The sequence below is a fragment of the Vicugna pacos genome, chromosome 10 (genome assembly GCF_048564905.1).
Source record: "Vicugna pacos chromosome 10, VicPac4, whole genome shotgun sequence".
Lineage (NCBI taxonomy): Eukaryota > Metazoa > Chordata > Mammalia > Artiodactyla > Camelidae > Vicugna > Vicugna pacos.
In genome coordinates this window covers 25,463,869-25,486,091 of record NC_132996.1, presented here as the reverse complement: position 1 = coordinate 25,486,091, position 22,223 = coordinate 25,463,869, and the positions used below count along the sequence as shown (strand labels likewise).

The 22,223-nt window shown below is 53.4% G+C and overlaps 1 protein-coding gene and 1 long non-coding RNA gene across 5 annotated transcripts in view; one reads left to right on the top strand and one right to left on the bottom strand.

Annotated features, from left to right (window-relative positions):
• Positions 1 to 1,768: 1,768 nt before the first annotated feature.
• Positions 1,769 to 7,411, bottom strand: LOC140698956 (uncharacterized). 2 transcript variants are annotated; one of them, XR_012076967.1, is made up of 2 exons: positions 7,072 to 7,411; positions 1,769 to 1,875 (listed from the first exon to the last, which is right to left on the bottom strand). It is a non-coding gene; the product is annotated as an uncharacterized lncRNA (long non-coding RNA). The 2 variants fall into 2 exon arrangements; XR_012076968.1 differs by lacking the exon at positions 1,769 to 1,875 and adding an exon at positions 5,466 to 5,904.
• A 350-nt stretch (positions 7,412 to 7,761) lies between these two features.
• Positions 7,762 to 22,223, top strand: part of DGAT2 (diacylglycerol O-acyltransferase 2) — a 29,114-nt gene continuing 14,652 nt past the window's right edge. Inside the window, exons 1-2 of one of the 3 annotated variants that reach the window (XM_006203321.3) lie at positions 7,762 to 8,025; positions 21,089 to 21,217. In XM_006203321.3, coding sequence (XP_006203383.1) covers positions 7,986 to 8,025; positions 21,089 to 21,217 — 169 coding nt within the window. In that variant the 5' untranslated portion in view covers positions 7,762 to 7,985. Of the gene's footprint in view, positions 8,026 to 8,133; positions 8,158 to 21,088; positions 21,218 to 22,223 lie in introns of those variants that run through there. The other 2 variants (XM_072969173.1, XM_072969172.1) reach the window with 2 other exon arrangements.

The window sequence follows — 22,223 nt, the reverse complement described above, 5'->3', positions numbered from 1 at the left end:
TCTCACCCTAAGTTTAGCCCCCACCTGGAACAGCTACTCCTCCCTGGCCAGGCCCATGTTGGCCTGCTGGTCAGCCCCATGCTCAGGAACTAGGCTGACACACAAGGGCCTAGCCTTGGGCCAGCATGGAACTTTAGTGAAGCCATTGGAGAGGGAACTGGTGCATTCATCTACTCCTTTCTTGATGACTCAGCCTCAGATCCTGATAACCAGTGCTTCCTTCTCTCAAGGGCCACCCTTTAAAATATATAGTTTATATTACTGACCTCAGAACAGGCCAGGATTTTGCAGCTGTTATAGAGCATAGGCTCTGAAGCCAGAATCCCTGCACTTAAATCCTGGCTCTGCCACTTACGAGCTGTGTGATCCTAAGCAAGTTGTTTATCATCCTTGTGCCTCCATTTCTTCATCTGTAAAATGGGACTAAAATAGTATCTACTCCGTAGGGTTATTATGAGGCTTCAATAAATCCACACGTGTAAAGTGCCTAGAAGCAAACTGGCAGATAGTAAATACTAATTGAAATTTATCACCTGTTAATACCTGCTGCTTCTCCTTTTGGAAAAATGACCACTGTAGCCCACCTCCAGTCGCCCAGCACATTTCCAGCTGAACGTTATCCCCCAGAGGTTACAGATTCCTTCCATAGGTTCTCTGAAATGTGCTGTCACCTCCTCAGTGCAAAGCAGTTCAGCAGTGGTTCTCCAAAAGTGGGATTCAAACTAGCAGCTTTAGCATCACTTGGGAACTTGTTAGAAATGCAAATCTCAGCCCCACCCCAGACCTACTGAATCAAAAACTTTTGGTGTTGAGACCCAGCTAGGTGTATTTTACCAAATTTACTGGGTAATTCTGATAAATGGGAAAGTTTGAGAACCCCAGCAGCGGAGTGTGGCATAGTGGTGTATTTAGGTAGATTCAGCCCAGCATGACACTGCACCTTCCACCAGGAAGTGTTCCTGATTTTCCCAGAACCCCCTTTCACTGACCTCCACAACTTCCTCCCTAGACTGCAGTCATCTGTGCCCACGTGTGCCTCCCTGGACTGCAAGTTCCCTGAGAGCAGGGTTGAGTTTCATCCATCATCCCACCTCCTCTGGGCTTTGCTTAGAAAGATAAGTCAGGCACACAGCATTTCCAGGTTCCTCTGACTGAGGCGACTGCTACCGGGCCTCCGAGCCTCTGGGATCCTTGCTCACACTGTGGATTTCCTATGGGAGTTGTGGTTGTCTCCTCTGCTGGGATGCCTGTCCCTTTGTCATTCCTCCAGTGTCACAAGTTTCTCTGGGCATTTTACCCTTCCCCATTACGTTTGTTCAAAGCCCTTTGGACAGGTTGCCCCATCTCCAGGCAAATCTGTCCTCCCAGTTCTCGTTTTCAATCATACTACTTCTATTGATAACATTTGTCAAGTATTAGACGCTGGGCCCTGTGCTGGGCACTTTGCATTCATCCTTTTAGTGCTTGCAACAACCCTAGGAAGGAGGAGCTTTACTTATTCCCATTTGGATGACGCATAGGGAAACAGGCCTGAACCCAGCAAGCAACGTTCACCTGTCATCTGTGTCACCTCGTGGGCTCCTGACAAGCCTGCATCTGAAGAAAGGGTTTCATGGCTAAAGAAAGCTGGGAAAACTACTGCTGAAAAGTAATTGTCTTTTTAAAAAATATAATTAACCCTAACATTATATTTGTTGCAGTTGTATAACATAATGATTCGATATACGTGTGTATTGTGACATGATTACCACAATAAGTCTCGTTAACATCCGTTACCACATGGAGTGTCTTTTAATGCATCTGTTTCTTCCCCCAGAATGTAGGCTCCTGGAGAGCAGGGACTGCAGCTCTGGATCAGCAAAGGGCTAGGAGGGTCTTGGGAAAGATGGGCCAGATGGAGGGACAGATTAAAAAAAAAAAAAGCATGCATGAGCTTTCTGTGCAACAGAAGGTTTACTCCTCGTCCCTTCCCTGCAGGGGAAAGGTCCTGGGAGAGTGGAGTAAGAAGCTTACAGACAGAATGATGCAAGAGAAACTTTCTGTACATGTTGAAGCAGAACACGCTAAAATGGGACTGGGGCTGTTCCAAAGGCTGGTTCCCAAGGATCTCAGGCCTTCTCTTCTCCAGTGAGCCAGATCTGTCCCACAAGACAGGACCAAAGGCCAGTACAGAGCCCCCACCCCCAAGTCCTGGCATTAGAGCTGGTGGTCAGTGCTCCTGGATTCTGGCCTGAAACCTAAAGTCAGCTCCGATCATTTCCTTGTGCCTTCTGCCCTACATGCCACCAAGTCCTAGAGATTCTAAGACCTCAGCATCTCCCCAGCCTTCCCTTCTTACTTTTCACCCACCACCACTTCAGTTCAGGCTGTGTCCTCATCATCTCTCCCCTACCCCACTCCTTCCCCTTTCTTCCTTCCAACATTAGCCAACTCCCTCCTAAGGGCAAGGGCCAGTGCTGGGCACTAGGACACAGAGAGCACACTGATTACACCTTCACCTTCAAGTAGCCTCTCCTGGGCAAGACGAGTGTGTGGACATTAAGAGTTACAAGCGCTCTAAAAGAGAAAAGCTAGGGGTCCAATAGGGGCACCGAGATGGAGAGGGTCTTCCTAGGGCCACTACTCTCCAGACCCACTATCCACCTTTCTCTACCCCAAACTCTGCCCAGATTCTCTGTATGGATTGCGTCGTTGGGCTCCCTTACCCTCTGGTCAACGGGAAGCCCTGACAGAAGATGGGCAGGAGGGAGGGACAGAGTGACCCTGCCAGGTCACTGGGGGTTGTCTGTGCCACAGCCTCCATCAGGCAGCCTGCTCCACACACCTCCTGCTCCACCTGGCCTCCTCCCTTTGCCCTTCAGGCCACATTCCCAGAACATGTCACTAGCTTTGGGGCACTGCACCATCCCTTAAGTTTCCCCTATACCTTGCCTACATCTTTGCAAACAATCTTTGTATTAAAATTTCCTCAAATTATGCAATTACAGATAGGCTGTTTCCTGCAGGGACCCTGACTAATACAGGGCAGAGGTAGGCAGGAAGCATGCCGTGGAGATGACATTGCTTGGACAATGACCCTTCCAAGATCAAAACTCACTATGTGTCATCCCTGCTAGAACCCTTTATGGCTCCCCATTTCTCTGAGGATAAAGTCCGGACTCCTTAACCTGGCACCTGAAACTGTACACATCTGGCCCCTGATGACCAAGCCATGTGTAGTGAAGTCATCAGAAGGGGAACAGTCAGGGTTTAGAAGGGGAGGGGAGGAGTCCAGGGAGGGAAGGAGTTCCGTGCCCAAGGGCAGCCCTGCCTGGCAAATTCCTGGACAGGAAAGGAGGAAGTGGATGACACATGGCACAGATCCCCAGAACCATGCCAGGCCCCTCTCTCCCGGTCATCATCTCTGTCTTCCCACCCTCCAAGTGAGCTGAGCTCTGGGAATGAGTTTGACCCAGACAGGCCTGAGCCTTGGGCCAGGAGAACTGGCCCAAATCCCAGCCCCACACTGACAACTGGAAAGCCCTTTGAGTCCCTGAGCCTCAGTTTTCCCAACTGTCAAATGGGAACAACCTCACAGGTTATGGAGGAAGCTGAAAGGAGGAAAAGGATGGGAGGTTCATTTTGTCAAGCAGTTCCAGTGTTAGGGGTGAGGCAGGGAAAGCACACAAGCTTGAGGCTCAGGAAGAGTTGGGTGTAAATCCCAGCTTTGCTACTTACTACTATGTTGTCCCCTTGCAGTTCCTTTACCTCCCTGCACCTCACTTGCAAAGCAGGGTGATAATCACTCCTGGCAGGGTGGCTGTGAGGACTCGGTGAGTCACACAGGCCAGGCCTGCATGGAACAGAGCGCTTGTAAATGTTTGTTTCTGCTTTTCACCCTATGCCTCTCTTAGGGTAGATCTCCTCTCTGCCTTGCAGACTGGACACTCACCTCCTCCTCTGTGCAATGGAGGGGCTGAGGCTGCCATCACTGTTAGGGGCCTTAGAGATGCCAGTACCAACCCCTCACAAACCACAAAGCAGCACCCGTAATTCCTAAAGGCTGAACAACCCTGGTGACTGAAGGGGGCCATGAGACATGTCACCCTTCAGTCAGCAGGGTTGTGTTGGTGGGCACCCAGGGAAGCCCACCCTGGTCACTGGCTTGGCGGCTTGACTTGGCCTCTCCTTCTGGGGTTTGGCCCAAGCACTGTGGGCTGGGTTGAGAGGCAATGAAGAAAAGATGACCCAGGTCCTGGAGCCATCCTGCTGACACACTGGGCAGGAAGAGCAGGGCAGGCCATTAGGATGGGAAGGTAGGGATGCTGGGGTGTGTGGAGAGGGGCCAGAAGAAGTCAGTGCCTGGTAGGAGCCCCCCACATGCTCACCCTGCGAAGGAGAGAACAGTTCCTGGACACAGAAAGCTGCCAAGAAACATCCTCCCTGGGCTATGCTAATGCTGAATCTGGTTTTCCATCTAAGCCAACCTGGCTCAAGCTGCTTAAGTAGGAGCCATGGGCATGGCAGGTGGGGGCCAACGGGAGGAAGCTGTCACCTTGTGAGGTGGCCCAGAAGCAAGAGAATGCTCCTCCCAGCCCTCAGACTTGCCTCTGCATCCTTGATGAATGTTCCTGTGTTGTGAAGGGCCCAAGCTGGGATCAGGTTTTATTGTCCCATATCAAGCCCCCACACCACCCACCTACCCACCTACCCAATCTTTCTAACCCTTCAATCTAGTCAAAGTGCTCTGCTCACACCCCTCCTTTGGTCTGGCTCCACAGAATGAAGCCCAAGTGTTTTGTAGGATTACAAGGCTCCCTCAGATCTGGTCCAGTCAACCCCTCCAGCCTCATCTCCTACTCCTCCCCTGCCTGCATCCCTCTTCCCACCACATCAGGGTGTGCATGGTTCCCATTGCCAGGCCTCTGCCCAGGCTGCAGCCTCTGCCTGAGGGCCTTCTCCTTCCTCTTTGTTGGGCAGAATCGTACTCATCATCTCAGGTTCAGCAGCAGCATATCTCCTCCTGAACTTCTCAATTACCACTCCCTCTTTGCTGCTCCCACAGCACTTTGTCTGTGACCCCATTTTACTCATTCTCTGGTCAGTCCATTGTTGACTGAGTCACAAATCCAAGCCAGGCCTACACTGGGGCACAGAGTGATGAGGTTCCTGACCTTCCTGGGAAGGCTCTTGGCCCAGCAGAGAGGCAGACACTGCAGACAGTGACAGCACAAAGGGAAAGACTGAACACAGCACAGCCTTCCACATTTCCTTGTACCACAGCCCGGCTGTCTTGCTGCAACCATTGGCTTTGGGACACTGTCTCTTCGTCAAGGCTCCTCAAAGACAAGGACTATGTCTGATTACTCTCTGTGTCCCAAAGAGAGCTTGGCCCAGGAAGGTGCACAGGAAAAATGTCCTGAAGTAGATGAATTTGGGATCTGAATGTTTCAAAGGGGACTTGGTCTTGATCCAAAGTCCTGCCATCGCAGAGAATATTTTATTTTCCTAGCATAGTGGTGACACTCTTTCACATGTTGTGATTTCATTTGATTCTCAAATAAGTGCAGTCAACAAGATAGAAACTGTCACCTCCATGTTATGATAAATCACAGAGAAAAAAATGTGAAAAAAAAAAAAAGAAACTGTCACCTCCATTTTATGATGCAGAAGCTGAAATCTATTAGGGGATGGTGACTTGCCCAAGGACATGCTTTAAGTCAGCAGGACAGGAAAGGACAAAATGTAGGCCTCTTGACTCCCAGCCCAAGCTCTGCCCCTTAGATCATACTATGAGGGGAGTGGCTGGGCCATATGTTCTAGCCTCACCCAGGAGACCTTTCTGGAGCAGGAACAAGCTACACACTGACCTGGAGTCCTTCCAGGCCAGCAGAAGTCTCACCTCCAAGGGGACCCAAAACACCTCTGGGGAGAGGATTGAAGAATTTATGGCATCTTCAGCATTCCCCTTGCTGCATTGCTCTTTCCCCAGAAATACAGCACACCTGTTCCAATCTCCCAGACTTTGCACATACCAGACCCCCACGGCCCTGACAAACCTGGAAGCTGCTAGCTTTCCCTCAGTTTCCTAAAAGGCACCAAGCTCTTTTCAGCATCAGAGCCTAACCACATGCTGGTCCCTCTGCCTGGAATGCTTTTTACTCTTGGTCAACTCATGCCTCAGGGTTCAACTTTTTCTTTAGGAGGTTTACTCCTGTGGCCTTGAGTGGCTTGAACAAATGGCAGTATTTCTAGGTTCTATCTGTGGCATTTGTCACCTGCTGCCCCGGCACTGTGACTTCTGACACCCTCCTCCCAAGAAGAGATGGTAAAGACCTTAACAGCAGAGACTCTCCTGCCTCTTACGCTGTGAACTCACATGAACCTAGCTTGCTCAAGATGTCCCAAAGGATCCATCTTTTCACTGACATGTATGCTGCCCCTACCCCTTCCCTCACCCTCCACATCCAATAAGTCATTCCACCACCTTACCTGCACTTTTCTCAGACCAGGCCTTCCCTCTATCCCTCCACCACCACCTTAGCTCAGGGATCATTCTCTCTCACCTGGGTCCCTCCCGCAGCCTCTTTAAGGCCTCCTGGCCTCCAGCCTCTCCGCACACTACCGCTGGAGGATTCTTAAAAACGTATGTGACAACCATCATTTTCCTACTACAAGCTAGGCCCCATAGCCCCACCCCTACCCTGATGTCTCAAGAGGGCTTCATCAAATCTAGCCCCTGCCTCACTCTCCACAGCTGCCAGGGCTCCAGCCACTCCAGGTGCCCTAACCCTATCCCAAACATGCCGCCTTTTCTAAGACTTTATGCCTGGCCTCTGCTTTGCCCCCCAAACCTTCATCTACAAAACTACTCATCAGAGGGCAATGAAAATAATTTTGAAATACTTTCTACGTGCCTGGCACTATGCTAGGCTTTTTTTTTTTTTAATGCTTTACCTCATTTAGTTCTCAAACCACCTCACAAAATATGTGTTGTTCTTCCCTCTGTACAGATACGGAAACTGGGATTCAAGAAAGGGAGGGCCTGAACTGGGCTGAATCTACCTGATTCTAGCGCCGCAGCCCACTAACCTCTCTGGGAAGTGCACCAAGCCCCCAGCCCAAAGCAGGAACCTCTCTTCTTGGGTCTATAGCCAGAAGCTTCTCTCTTGTCCCTGCATTGCTGTCAGCATCTGTGATTGTCTCTCACCAACAACGTAGGCATCCCCAGGGCAGGGCCTGGGCTGACTAGGCTGGGTCCCGAGCACTCAGCAGTGTATAGATGCTCTGTGAGGTTTCTAGAGAAACAGGCGGAAATGTAGAGGCAGCCCGGCGGGGTTCAGGAGTCCATCCCTACCTAACTAATCCCGATACAACCACCAACCAGATAGGGGACCTCAGCATCTGTACCCAAGGCGAGGCCCTGCCAAAAGGAAAACACAAACCCCGCCCGCCCCCTCCTGGCCTGCACGTGCCCGGCCTCCCGGCCCACGTTCCTCCCGGCGGGCCGCACCAACCTCCGCGGGGTAGCGGCGAGGGGCGGGCGGAAGGAGCTGCAAGCATAACCCGGCCGCCCCTTGAAAGGAGAACTCCTTTCCGCTCGCCGCCCACCCGCGCGGAGCAGGCGCCCCGGCGTCGCCCACCCGCCCCGCGCGGAACCGAGCCCTGCGGAGCGGAGCCCCGCGCTCCCCCGCCCCCACCGAGGTGGTGCGGCCGCGGTTGGAACGGCCGGCCCCGCCCCTGCCGCGTCGGCCCCGCCCCCCTTGTGAGATTACAAAGTGCCGCGCTCCAAGCGGCAGCGCAGTGGCGGTGGCTGTGGCCAAGGCTTCTCTTTTGGTGGCTGTTGTTCGGGGCCCGTCGGGCCGCCCGCGCCCCGCTCCCCCTGCTGTCGCCGTCCCTGCGCTCCCGTGCTCGGCGCGAAGCCCTGGCCCCGGCGGCCGGGGCATGGGCCAGGGGCGCGGGGTCAGGCGGCTTCCCGCGGGGCCTCGACCTGCACCGGCTTCGCCATGAAGACCCTCATAGCTGCCTACTCCGGGGTCCTGAGAGGTGAGCATCAGGCCCGGCTGTCCGGAGGGAGAACTCTGACGGAAGAGCCGTGCTGTCCTGTGAGGGCTGAGTGTCTGGGATTGGAGCTGTCGGCACCCAGGCTCTTCAGGGCCTTGCGGGCTGCTTCTAGAGGTGATGCAGCTGCAGGAGGGTTTTCAGGAAAGGGTGTGATGAAGGGCTCTAAGGCAGGCAGGGAGGCGTGTGTTGGTGTAATGAGGTTACATCGCTGGCGGACTGGCCGCTATGCGGGCTGAGGTCCCAACCTCTTTTCGTTTGGGTCAGCTTGCCACCCTCTCACTCCTCCCACCCCCATTCTTCCCCCTCAGCTCATCTAGGGTCTGGGATGATGGTTACCTGGTCTGATCCAGGCAGCCTGGCACGTTAGTCAAGTGTGAGCTAGATGCATTCTCCACTCTGGCACTCATCAATCTGGGGGAGCCTCTGTTACATCACTTCTCTTCCTCAAGCTTGTGAGGTGATAGTTGAGAACTCCTCTCCAGCCCCCAGCATTGTTCCTGGCCCCTGGCAATTCTCTCTCCTCTCTCCTCACCTCGTGGATCAAATTCTGAGGTGCTGAATGAGTGGCAAGGGTTTTGCAATCCTCTGAAATAGCCACCAGACAGGGAACGTGCCTGGCTGAGACAGGTGTGCCTACACTGTCCTAAGCTCCCCACCCATCCTTCCACCCAGGCTCGGGAGCCCCCTCAGCAGCACCCTAGGTACCCCCTAGTGTGGCCTGGGCCCATGTTCCACCAGTGTGCCACTGAGGCCCTCCGCGAATCAGGGGCGGAGTTGAGATCAAACTCCAGAGCTTTTCCCACAGGAGGAAGAGCATCCCTTCCACACCTCCCACTTCTTACCTATACTTGCAGAAACTGAGGTGGCAAGAGGCATGACCTACCCAAGGTTTCCTTGACAAGTGCTTTGGCCAGGAGATTAAATACAAATCTAGGAGAACCTGAGACATCCTCACAGCTGTCCTGGTCTGTGTGTGTGTCTTTCTTGAATCCTCCTGAGCTTCACCTAAATCTTTACTCTGTTTGCTGAACCTCTTCTACTTAGGGTTTTTCTTTAGTAACTAACAATAGCCTACCCCACCCACCTTCATTATAAAAATAAAACATACGAATTATTGGAATTTTGGGAAAATATAGAAAATCAGGAAAAAAATACAAATTTTGCTGGTAAATTGACTATCCAAAGATAGCTTCCTGGTAATGTTTTCATCTGTTTCTGTATCATTTTATTTGTGCTCATTATTTAGATAAAGTTTAGAGCATGATGTAGATACAGTTCTGAGTCCTATTTTCTCCCTGTTAATGTTAAATTATGAGGATTTTCTTCTGTTACTCCCCTTCAACTTACAATATTCTAGTGCCTGCTGGATAACCACCCTGGAGCTGTATCACATTAACTGTGTCCGGGGCATTGGCATTGTTCCCTGTGTGACTCTTGGTGTGATTATCTGCCCTTCTTGATCTGGATGCTGCTTGTTGCCCTTGGAGAGGTACTGAGCTGCTGTCACCATCATGGGGACAAGCAGCCTGAGCTGCCCTATGCACCTGGCCTGACAGCCTCTGACAGCCCCTTTTCTCACTTAAGAGTGCTCGTCAGAAGGTAGGGGTGCATTATGGCTCAGAGGTAGAGCACATGCCTAGCACGCGCGAGGTCCTGGGTTCAATCCCCAATACCTCCATTAAAAAAAAAAAAGGGAAAAAAATGCCCGTCTGTTCACTGTGTCACTGAATGGCCATAACTGGGGAAGGAAGGGACTTACCCATATTCATGCTTTTAAAAGGCTTTTGTCTCCAGGGAATGGAATAAGAATGCTCTTTGCGATGGTCCTTCCTGGAGATCCCCTTCCCTCACCTCTGCTGTCCACAGGCTGTGAGCTATATCTTCTAGAAGCAGGTGACCCTGACTCCTATGTTTTTGACCTAGAGTTTGTGATTCAGGAGGACTTCTAGTGAATGATTTTGACCAAGTCAGTTACTATCATATAAGGATTTCCCCATGTTGTTATCAGGTCTTGAAACTTTTTTTTTAAACTGGCTGCAGACAGTTCCATCGTGGTATGTAGCAAGTGCTGGTATGAAATGCAAACCAGTCACTTTAGCTCTCTGGCTTCCACTTTGGTGAAAGACTGGGTGGGGTAGGGAGGGTGCTGAGGCAAGTCCTGTGTTATCTGGCATCTCCATTGGACTTGCTTTCTACATCCTTGGTCTTTGAAGACACTCTCCAGTGACCTGGTTTCCCTCTGCCAATAAGGTTCCACTGTTGTGAGGTGGTGAACATCCCATCAGTGGTGATATTCAAGGAGAGACCATGACTTCTGTGAAGGGAAGTCCTATGATGGGTGAGATTGAAACAGCTACTTTGGTGTCTGGTTTCTTGGCCGAAAGAAAAGGCGCTCTGTGGGAAAAGGCTGGAGGAGACAGGAGTCTGTGTTGAAATTTTCTAATCTCTGAAGGATTTACCTGTGCCAGGGGTGGAGGGTGCAGAGTTAGTCTTGTTTGCCTCCCTGCCTTTGCCCTTTGATGTGAGGCTTTTCAGGTCAGAGCCCTCTGACAGCTGCCTGTATCCCAGGGTTCACCACAGGACCCAGCATGAAATGGTGGCAGCCCCAGTAACATTCTGAGCTGATTTGTTCTGTGTAGCTCCAAAGAGCAAGGCCGGAGATGGGGGTGGGATTATAGGGGGCAGATTTGATGTAATGGAGGAATCTTTTCTAAACAGCTGTTGAGAACCACAGCAAGCTTGGTGTGGATGGGAATGGAGCTCCCCATCACTGGGAAGATGCAATCAGGAGCTTGGTAGGGGTTGAAACTAAGAGGCTGGATTGTTGACGGTAGGGATAACTCTGGTACTGAGCCTTGACAGGCACCTAACCCATCCTAAATCATAGGATGAGAACATTGCTCTCATGTTCCCATCACCCCCAATTCTTTGTACTTTCCCTTCCCCACACCATTTCCCCAACTGCTCAAATGCCATGTTGGGGCTCTCTGTGCTACTGAGGGTTCTTCTGGGCTGGAAAAGGAGTAATATTTTACTAGCAGGCTGGGTAACTCAGTGGCCAATGAGGAAATCCTGCCCTGCCCCAATCCCCTCCCAGCCCTGAATTCAACAGCAACGACTTGAGTCGTAAAATGAGTCATAAAATCATAGCTCTCTGTTAGCGCTGGATCTGGCCCAGCCTTCATGTTACAGACGGGACACTGGGCCCCAGAGAGAAGGGCCTGGACTAGGGTTGTCAAAGCCAAGGCTGAAACCCAGATCCATCTCCCAGTCCGTGACTGGCCACCTTAAGCCAGGAGAGAAATGTGGTGAGGCCATGAAGGGCTGAATGTGGGGCTCTGGCCACTGTAGGTGCTCATTTCCTTTATTGTTTTTTTTTTTTTTCAGTAGAGGTACTGGGGATTGAACCCATGACCTTATGCATGCTAAGCATGCACTCTACCACTGAGCTATACCCTCCCCACCTCTCCACCTCTCCCCAGGGGTCTTCCTGTTTGCCCAGCATTCCCACCAGTTCAGTCCTGTCTCAGGGCCTTTGCGTGTGCTGCCCTCTGCCCAGGTCTCTGCATGGCTGGCCTCTGACCATTCAGTCTTCTCTCAGAGGCCTTTTCTGACCACACCATCTGGAGAGCCACCCCTTAGTTGCGACATCTTATTTTATTTTTCATAGCTCTTCTCTTGACCTAAGTTCTCACATGTACTTATCTGTTTAGGTGATTGTCTTCCCCAGAAGAATGTCAGCCCCTGGGGAACAGGAACCCTATCTGTCTTTCTTAGTGTTTGTCCCGGCATTTAGCACAGTGCCTGGCATGTAGTAGGTGCTCGGTAAATATTTGTTGAATAAATGAATCATTAATGGGACCTCAGCCTTCCTGAGCACTGCCGCTTCCTCTTGGCAGGAAGCCCTGCTTTTGCTTCAGTGCGATTCCTCCACCCTTCCTCCAGCTTCCTCTCTGCCCACCTGCGCTGGGTGCTGGGCCTCCCACCCGCCGTCCCCTGCCCTGGAGACACCACCGTCTCCTGAGGAGCCGGCTCCAGGGCTGAGTGCTGTGTGGGTGGGTGGGGCTGGCTCACCATGGTCCCCTTCATTGCACCCAGGGCTTAGAAGCTGGAAAGCTGAGGTTCCAGCTCTGGCTTCCCTCAGGGACCTGGCTGGGCAGCTCACTTCCCCTCTGGGAAATCTCATTCCCCCTAAGTGGAAAATAGGATCAGAAATCTCAAACTCTCAGAGAGGTGAGGGTTTAGGTGAATGGAAAGTACTTTGTAAAATAACTTGTGACGCGCATGTTAGTCCTTGTCATTCACTTCGTGTGGCACATACAGCAGGCCCCCAACACTATGGAGAGCAGAGCTTGCTCTGGGGCTTCCAAGAAGGCTTCCCCACAGTGGGGACTTGGGCATGGGCCCTTCGGTTTATTGATGGAGCACCTCTGTGTGTCAGCCTCTGTACTACATGCAGGTCGATCAGCCCTGGTCCCTGCCTTTGAGGAAGTGAGCCTAGGGAGATGTATACAGGATGACAGGGCACAGTGACCCATGCAGTGATGGGGAAGAAAGCACAGGGAACTGTGGAGGCCTGAAGGTGAGGGTGGGGCAGCTAAATCATCCTGGAATCAGGGAGGGCTTCCTGAAACAGGTGACATTTAATCTGGACACCGAAAGATGAACAGGGGTTATCAAGGCAGGCAAGAACATTCATGTACAGGGACCAGCATAAATAGAGGCGTGAGTTTAGGGTGGGAGGGAAAGTCTGACTGCAGGGCCTCTGGTCTCCCAACCTGAGCTGAGGTCCTGGAGTGCTCAGAGACAAGGGACACAGAGGATGCTGTGTCCAGGCCTGGGGTGGCTCACCTATGCCCTTTGCTGGGGTGAAGGTAGGGGGTGGATTTGAGAGCTCCTGCGAAAGGAGCCGGGAGCACTCAGAATTTCTTGGCCTCTACCACTTCTGGGGCCTCCTGGGTATGGAGCTGCTGCTGGCAATTTTGAGAGCCCGGGGCTGGGAGTCTTAGTTTCCTCATCTATAAAATGGGCAAATGCATGACAAGAATATCTGCCCAGGTTACAGTGCAGACCCAAGGAAGCTGAACCTACACACCCATTGGGCAAATCAACAGACGCAGGAAACTTGAATTCATTTTACCATTAGAGCAGATTTAGTGGCCAGGAAGCTCACTCTGCATCTACTTCCCATGTGACCTTGGGCAAGACCCTGTCCTCTTGGGGCCTCAGCCTCCTCATCTATACAATAAGGAAGGCTGCATGAGACAGTCCCCTGGGGTTCACTCCAGCCTTGCTGTGGAAATGTCATTCCAGTCATGCCACGACTGCTGTGGGACCCTGGGGTTCAACCTCCTCCTCATTCTTGTCCTCAGCTTGTCCTTGTGAAAATGGGCTCATGTCCTGCCTGGGGCCCAGGTAAGTGTCCTAGAAGAGCCTAGCTCTGCACACTTGCTCATGTATTGTGATGAGGGCCTATTTTGAGGACTCCTTGGTGGTAACAAACCCACAAGCTGGTGGTGTTGCCACGGCAACGCCTCCCATTTCAGTAGCTTTTTTTTTTTAATGTGTCAGAAGATGGGGGTTGAGAAAGCAGGTCGATGGGTCCTCAGCAATCACCTCCAGAGTCCTGGTTGCAGTTCCAGAGTCTCAGGAACACTGCATCTAAGAGCCTTACTTCCTTGACCTCACCTTGCAAGAACATACCCTACTTCATGCAAACCAGATACTGGAGAACCCTGGCCTCTGGAGTAGCCCAAGGAGGGGCTTGTAGTCTCTTTAGGGAGCTCTTTTGTGGATAAAAATTCAGTAGTAGATTCTAGCTGAGCACAGGAGACCCAAGTTGTCAGGACTTCAGATGTCAGCTAATCCAACCCAAACCCCTAATTGAGTGTCAGTGGAGAAACAGACCTAGTGAGGGGAGGAGGAGGCCGAGGCCCACGGTCCCAGCACAGAGCATCCTGCCAGGGAGCCAGGCGTCCTGAGTATCCCTGGGATCTGGGGCCTTCTCCTCCCCTCTGGGCCCAGATGTGGCATCCTTGGGACTGGGGATGTGAGTGGTGACTTCCCCACTCAAGGAGCCCCTACAGGCTCTCACATCTCTGCCACCTCGTTGGCGTCTGTCTAGCTCTCTAATAGATGTGCTAGGCACTGTTTGCTCCTTGTCCATAAAGTGTTTGGATTCCTCCCAATAATCCTAGATCATAACTAAGGTGGACGCTGAATCTCAGACAAGGGTAGTGCTTTCAGGGTATCATAGCTGGTAAGAGTCAGAGTCAGAGTCAGAGTTTGAATCCCAAGTCTACTGACGCCAGTGCTTCCGTTCCAAGGCAGGGCAGCAGTTGTTATACCCATTATACAGGAGAGGAAACTGAGGCTCACTTGGTAATTACCTCGCATTCATGCAGGTCTTTACTTTTTATGATGCTCTTGCCTATACATTATCTCACTTAATTCTCACAAGAATCTGGCGAGGTAGGTATTAACCCCACTGGACAGTTGAGGAAACTGAGGCTTATACCGAAAGTGACTCACCAAGGCTGTACTTCCTGGAGTCCAGTTTCTCCTGATGCTCAGCCTCCTGTCCTCTGCACCCTCTCCAGGCCAGCGCACCCCCTCCCCAGATGCCAGTAGCAAAGGCAGTGTGGGCCATCTAGAGGCCTGACCAGGGCTGTCATGCGTGCTCCAGCCTCCCCGTGGAGGGAGGTCACAGGATCAGAGGGTCCTCTTGTCCCTCCCTCTAGCTTATTACCCCAAGTTATTTTTTGCAGAGCTCCCCTCACTGACTGACCTTTCATCCTCTCCCTCCGTGGAACTTAAGCTCCCTCACAGGTGAGACTTGAGCTGCTGCATTCACGGCTGTTTCCCCAGTGGCTAGGACAGTGCTCAGCACTCGTAGGTGCTCCAGGCTTCAAGTCTGATCGTCGTCTCCCCCCACCTCCTCCAGGAGGCCACTCTTGGCTACTTGAATCCTTTCCATCTTTCCTGTTCTTGGCTTCCGTTTTGGGTAAGTGGGTACCCGCACTCCTGGCTCATTGAGCATTCTAGGTTTGGGTCGGCCTCTTCGTAACTCCCTCAGAGTCTCTGTTCCAGCAGTTGCCCCCAACCCTGGCCTACTTCCTCCTCTTCGCCACCCAGCTCTTGTCTTCTTGGCCCGGCTGAGGCCTCACCGCCTTCTTGGAGCCTCCCCTGCCACTACCCCCGCTCTGTTCCCTGTGCTCCTCACACGCAGGGTCATGGCCACACACATGTTGAAAAGCTGTGTTTGCTCCTCGGTTCCCCTTCCCACTCTGGTCAGTGGTGGAAGCCCTGACAAGTGCTGATCTCCTAACCGGCGCAGTCACCTAGCAATGCCCAGTGTACCTTACATGCCTTGTTGTTTTCATTTAATTTTCCCCAATCACCCTGTGAGGTGGGATTATCATCCTCACTTTACAGATGAGAAGCTAAAGCTGAGAGATGCTCAGTGACTTGCCCAAGGTCACAGAGCCATACAGGGGCAAGGCTGGCCCAGGACCCTTTCTCATACTGCGGGGACTGGAGCTCAGACCCTGCCCGCTCAGGAGGGTATGAGAGGGAGCCCAGGAAACCCTGGTTTCACCAGTCCTGGGTGCGGCCTCCCTGGGCACTCTGCTATCAGGTGTTGGGTGGGGAGGTGTTACACACCCATCCATACCCCCAGCCCCGACCTGGGCCCTGGGACTGAGGGTGTTTGGCCCCACGGGCAGCTTTGGCTGAGATCTTGCAGAAGCTTCTCAACTTGTGGGAGCACAGGGGCAGGGGTTCACGTTCCTTTAACAGCCAGTCTACAGGAGACTGTCCCCACGAGACTTGGGACATGGTTTGGGGCAGAGCAGGCAGCTCTCCCTTCACCAGGAGTGTGTTCCTGAAGTCTGGGTGTGGACTGGCTTGTGTAATGGGGACCAGCCCTCAATAGCTTGGCGTCGTGGAAATAGTGATGGACTCAGAGCCCAAACACCTGCCTTGAGACCTGGCTCCCCTTCCCTGCCCTCAAGCAAGTGGTTTAACCTCTTTTGGCCTCACCTTGCCTCGGTTTCCACCTCTTTGAAACGGGGTTGCCCATCCCTGCTGTATCTGTCTTCCCGGGGAGTGCAGAGGGACAGTGAACCCTCATACAGATGTTGGGGAGGGGAGGGGATTCCTCTCTGGGGGTAAGAGTACTGCTCTGGGCCTCTCTGGCAGCTCCACCCTACCCTGCCCTCCCAAATCTAGGAGCACATGAGGTGTGTAAAATAAATGGTGGAATCGTTGGTGCCCTGGAATAGCTATTTGAATTGGCTGTTAGGAACTTTTCTTCATAGAACAAGTCAAGTTACTCTATGACCTATCTCGTCTCCCTCCAGGAGTTAGGGACTCATGCTCAAGGAGGGCAAGAGAGGCCCACTCCCCGCTGCCTACCTTGCCTCCAGGGTCCTCAGGAAATGAGGCTAGGGGCTTTCCTTTCAGGCAGCTGAGTCTAACTTGGGCATCCAGGCCTTAAGCTGCCTCTGGGGCTGATGGGTTTGTTCATTCATGCAGTAAACCTCTGTGAGCTCCTTCTCTCACAGATCTGGCCTGGCTCTGGGCACATGGATGAATCAGGTACCAACCCTGGCACCCAGGAGATGCTGGCAGAGGAGGAGGGCCAAGTAAACAGACACTGGGTGCAGTGGGGCTGGTGCGGAGAGGGTGTGCAGAGAATGCAGCGTGCCCTTGGAGGCGGGGAAGGAGTGGTGAGGGAGCAGACTGGAGCAGAGACTTGGCCAGGTGCTGAGGCTCCCTGCCGGCCCCACCCGGGACTTGGGGACAGTCAGGCTGGGTATGATGGCAGTGGCAGTGGTGCCATCTGATTGCAGCATTGGCATCCAAACCAGCTTCTGCTGGACCCCTCCCAGCCATAGCCAGGGCAGAGGAGATGCTGACAACTGAGGGGTGAGGCGGGCAATGACCTGGGGGTTCCTAGCTGCATCCTCCCTTTCCATCTGCCAGGCAGCTGTACCAGGGCTGTTGCAAGGTGGTGGGCCCCTACGTGGTGTCCTCAGAAGGGTGGACACCAGAGTCTGAGCAGTCAAAGAGCTCACAGAATTCATCCTCCTCACCCCCATTATAGATGGGGAAACCAGAGCCCAGAGAGGTGAAGTGACTTGGCCAGGATAACACAGGAGTCAGTGGTACAACTGGGACTGGAAGCCCACAGCCTGCTGCCACTTAACTCAATTCACAGGATGCCTGCTCCTGGTCTGCCCCTGTGGAGGAAAACAGGCCATTCATTTTCTCATGTCCCCTCCCAACCTTTCCCCTCTTTTCTGTAGAGAGAAGAGAGAAGAAACTTCGGAGGACCTACAGCATAGGGGTAAAACAGCAGCCCTGGAAGTTAGGCCTGAATTGAGTCCAACTCAGCCACCCTCTAGCTGAGTGACCTTGGCCATGTCACTTCCCCGGGCCTTTATCACCATCAACATAAAAGTGATGATGCCAGACTCACAGGGCTGATGAGGAACCAGGGTGCCTGTGGAATGCTCTGGAGGTCCCACAGCTGCATGGGCCATGTAGGTCGCCTACCTGTCGCCCAGCCCTGTAGAGAGACAGCTGGGAGTGGGGGGCTGAGGGACAGCCAGAGCAGAGACCTGCTATTCCTCTCACTCAGCATACCTTTCTGAGTGTTGGCTCTGGGCCAGACCCTGGCAGACCACCGGGAACCCAGACGTGGATCAGACCCAGGCCCTTGGGCAGCTCCCATGGTGACAGGAGAGGGGACTGGTAATCAGCAGGTGATACAGGGTGAGGGGCTGTGGGAGCCCTGTGGGAAGCCTCCATTCCTCCCTTATTTCTCTGCTCTGCTGGCCTCTGCTGGCTTCACCAACTGACAGGTTCTCTCCTGGCGGGTGGGGGGAGTGTAAGATGGCTCCTGCTGCTTCCACGCTTGCATGGGACTTAGGGTTGGTGATTCCAGAGAAGGAAAGACAACCACTCTCCAAGGTCTTGCCCTGTCTGGGTTTTGAAAGATGAGCTGCCTTATCTCATTGTCAGGGGGTCATCAAGTAGACAAGGCAAGGAGCGGCTTTGTAGGCAGATGTTTCTTAGACTAGATATTAGGTGCCCAGGGGGCTTCTGCTGGGCCTGGGGTTCAGCATCATGGACAGGCCAGCTCCTAGGGCTGGGCTCTGTGCTCAGCTAGGTCGGGGTGGTGTGAAGGGAGAGTGGGCCCGAGTGGGCCCGGGCCTCAGGGACGCACAGTGACAGCTCCCTCCCGGCCACCCGCCCGCCCGCAGGAACACCCAGCCCTCATCAGTGGACTTTGTGTTTCCCACTTGGTTGCAGAAGGGGTTGTGGGCAGGAATTGGGATGAGGCAGGTGAGGACAGGCAGGGGAGTGCGGGAAAGCCTGGCTCTGGCTGACCTGCCGACCTGACCCGCCACTGTGGGGCTTATACGAAGCCCTCCTTCTGCCTGGTTAATAAGGAGATGGTTGAACAAGACGGTCTGCAGTTCCTGCCACCTTGACTGTATGTAACTGTGAGAGATCTGTAATAAGCTTAGCACACAGGCTTGGATTAGGAAACAAGGAAGAAGTTTTAGGTCTTTTCAGTTGTTCTGATGGGGAATATGTCACCAATGTGGAATTACTGTGTGCACCCTGTCCCCCGCAAAGCGGAGAACGACATGTAGTGAGTGTGACCGGTTGGTTGGCCCTGACCCAAAGCCAGGGGCTGGACAGCGAGCCCTTTCCTCAAGCATTCTTCGGGGACCTGTTTGCAGTAGGAAGTGATCAAGTCATGCCCTCCCCTCCATTGCCTTTCTTCCCTGCCCCGTGGAAAGTGGAGGCCCCTAGCTCCTCCCTGCACACCCCCCACTCCAAACTTGCCCTACCTGACACTTTGGACTGAGTGTGTTCGTAAAATGCAGACTTCGATTCAGTAGCTCCTGGCTGGGGCTCCAGGCCGTGCATTTGTAAGCAGCTCCCAGGCCTGACTTTGAGCAGGAAGGTCCTGGAGTATATTCTGTCTTCTCTCGAGCCAGGGTACCCAGCCTGCCCTAGACCTGATGCGGGGACCTGCCTGCCACGGTCCTTTCTTCCCTCCCTCCTGCACAGCTCCAGAGGCAGAGCCAGGGGATAACTTGGCGGGCCGACCCTTAGATTCGGGGTTCAGGCCTGTGAGGCTTGGCCTCACTTCCCTCCCCACTGTACTCGCCCAGTGCACTCTCCCTGCTGCTGAGCACGGGCCACCCTTGGACCTGCTGTATCCTGTGGGCAGAGGCCTTTGCACTCGGCACCTGCTGTGCCCTAAGCAGAGGGCAGGAATCCTGGGTTCCAGCTCTGGCTGTATCACCTCCTGCTTGGGCAACCAGTGCTCCTCTCCTCAGCCTCCCCAATGGTTCTGTTGGGCTACACTAGATGACCCCAGAGGGCCCTCAGTCTCCAGGGTGGAATGTTGGGAAAGTGTGGAGGTGCAAAGGGCTATGATGGTAGGATATTTGCATAGAGGGCAAACGAGCAGTTTGGCCCAACCTCTGGAGTGCCTCTGTGGCCCAGCCTCTTCCTTCTCTTTTGTGAGTTCACATCCTGCCACTTCCACTCCAGTTATGCCTGTGGTGTGTCAGATGCTACTGAGCACCCAGTATGTGCTGTGCCCTGGGGATGTGGCAGTGCGCCTGGGAGGTCTCGCCTGGGGTCACATGGTGAGTGGAATTAAGGTTTGTGCTGGGATCTGACTCTTCTGCCGTACTAAGCCCCTTCCCTCTGCTCCATTAGACCAGGCAAGGGTGACAGGACTGATGTGTCTCCCTTGAGGCCTGGCATTATCCACATGCCTCCTGAAAGTCAAAGGAATTGTCAGCTTTCAGCAGATGAAGGTTGTGTCCCTTTCTAAACTCTGCTGTGACCTTGCCACTCTGCAGAGTTTGAAGAAATAAAAAGGCTTAAGTGTAAGCCCATAAACCCCTCTCCTTCCTACTTCTGCAGTAGGTCGGGGTGAAAGGTCAGATGGCCCTCAAGGACCAGATTGTGACTCAGTGAGGAGCCTTGCAGAGTGGGTGGTGTGAAGGGATGTTTGACCAGCACACAGTTGGCACTTGGTAAAGCTGTGTTGAGTGAAGGGCAGCTGTTGGGCTGGAAGGGGCACACTCCCTCAGTCCAGCTGCCAGAAAACTGGGGCCTGGATCAGGAATGTGGCCCATGCTCTTCCCCAGTGCTGCCTCTCCTGCAGCCACCAGGCTTTCTGGTCCCTCCACCCTTCAGCCATGGGAGTCAGGGCATCATCCTGGGGGCACAGCCACAGAGCCAATTAAGTGGGCACATCTTGTCCTAACTTATAGGCTCGGCACTTGCTTGGTAGCAAACGTAATTGCAGCCGTCAGTGTCCCAGGCTGCCCGAAGCTCCCTGACCACTGAGTCCTTTGGGGAAGAAAGGATTCCTGGCTGGTTCCTCTCTGGGCCCCAGCTTTGGGCACTGAGATGAAGCTGAAGGTGTGAATCCTCTGAAGGTGGTAGTGGTGGTGCTGGGGGTGGGGACAAAAGGGCTCAGCTGCCTGGGAAAGGATATCAGTCCTGGAGGTAAAGGGGTGGGGGTGGGCCAGGGATTGGGGGTGCCCAAAGTACACTTGGAGGGAAAAAAAACATTGCAAATTGGATGTTGAACCTCTGTCCTTGGCCTCACAGACACAGATAGCAAAAGTTAAATATTTGTACTAGATCCAGATAAAGGAGTCTGATTGGGGTGGAGGGGAGTGAAAAGAACTGGCAACTGTGGCGAGCCTCCCCCCACCCCTTTGGATGCCCTATATGGTCTCCAAAATTACTCTTTGAGAGGGACGTCATTCCTGTTGGGTATAAACATAGCAACTGGGGCACAGGGAAGCAAAGCATGTGAACAGCCCAGAATTACGAAGCTCTTGCGAGGTAGGGCTGGGACGTGAGCCCGGGTCTGCCTAATTTTGTGGCCAATGCTCCTCTCACATCTAGGAAGGTACCTCTGGGAGGTGGGTTGGTGTTGGGGACTCTGAAGCTGGACGGAAGGTGGCAACAGGCTGACAGCTCCCCTCTGTCACAGGCACTGGCTCCAGCATCCTTTCCGCCCTCCAGGACCTCTTCTCCATCACTTGGCTCAATAGGTCCCAAGTTGAAAAGCAGCTACAGGTCATCTCGGTGCTACAGTGGGTCCTGAGTTTCCTCGTGCTGGGTAAGCTGGGGCTTAGAGGGCAAGGGCAGGCAGGGGCCACCTCCCCAACAGAGGTGGGAGCAGAATCTCTGCTCTGCAGGGGTGAGGGATAAACACATCCTCCCACTTACCGTCTTTTGGGTCCCCAATCAAGTGCTCTACCCTATGCATGCATGAGATTCAGTGGGAGGTGATGGTATGGTTCCAGTTTTACGGATAGAAAGCCCAAGTCTCAGAGAAGGTAAGTAACTTGTCCAAATTCACACAGATTTGAATCCAGGTCCATAGGACCCCCAAAGCCTGTGCTTTTCCCTTGTGCCACCCTGAAACACTTTCCAGCAGATGGTATGGTCCTGGGATTGAGTTCCGACTACCACGGAGAAGCTTGATGACTTAACAGTTTCCTTGGATTTCTGAAAGTTACTTTCCTCATTTCAGATAAGAGGAAATGCTCCCTGCTTCACATGGCTTTTGTGGGGATTGGAGATCAGGAATAAGAGCACACAGCCCAGGGCCAGGTCATGGTGGGCCCCCAGGATAGAGGAGCTGCTGCTGGGAAGGCCTTCAAAGCCTCCTCCCAGGCTTCACCCACCTTCTGCTTGACACGGTCCCCAGCTGCTTCACGTGGCCTGTTCAGTGCTTCTCCCATCTCTCTCTCAGCACCTCCCATGTCACTGCAGGTCCAGGTTGGTGCCTCAACTCCCTGGGTGGCCATCCAGCCAGGGTCAGGTCACCGTGGGCTGTCTGGGAGGAGGAAAGGCCCCTTGCCTTTCCTCCTGCTCTCCCAGCAGCCTCTCCTCTCTCCCAGGCCCACGTCCTCAGCATAAGTGGCTTCCCCAGCACGTCAGGGCAGATAAACCTGCTGCAGAGCATCCCACAGGACATTCCAGGGCCTGTGGGTCGATCCCTCTGGGAGGCCCCCTCTTCAGGATGGTCCAGGCTGATGGGGATTGCGAGAAGCTACTGTGTCAGCCCTGAGCCTTGTCCTCCGAGGAGGCACACAGTTTCCAGGGCGGCAGCTGCCCCC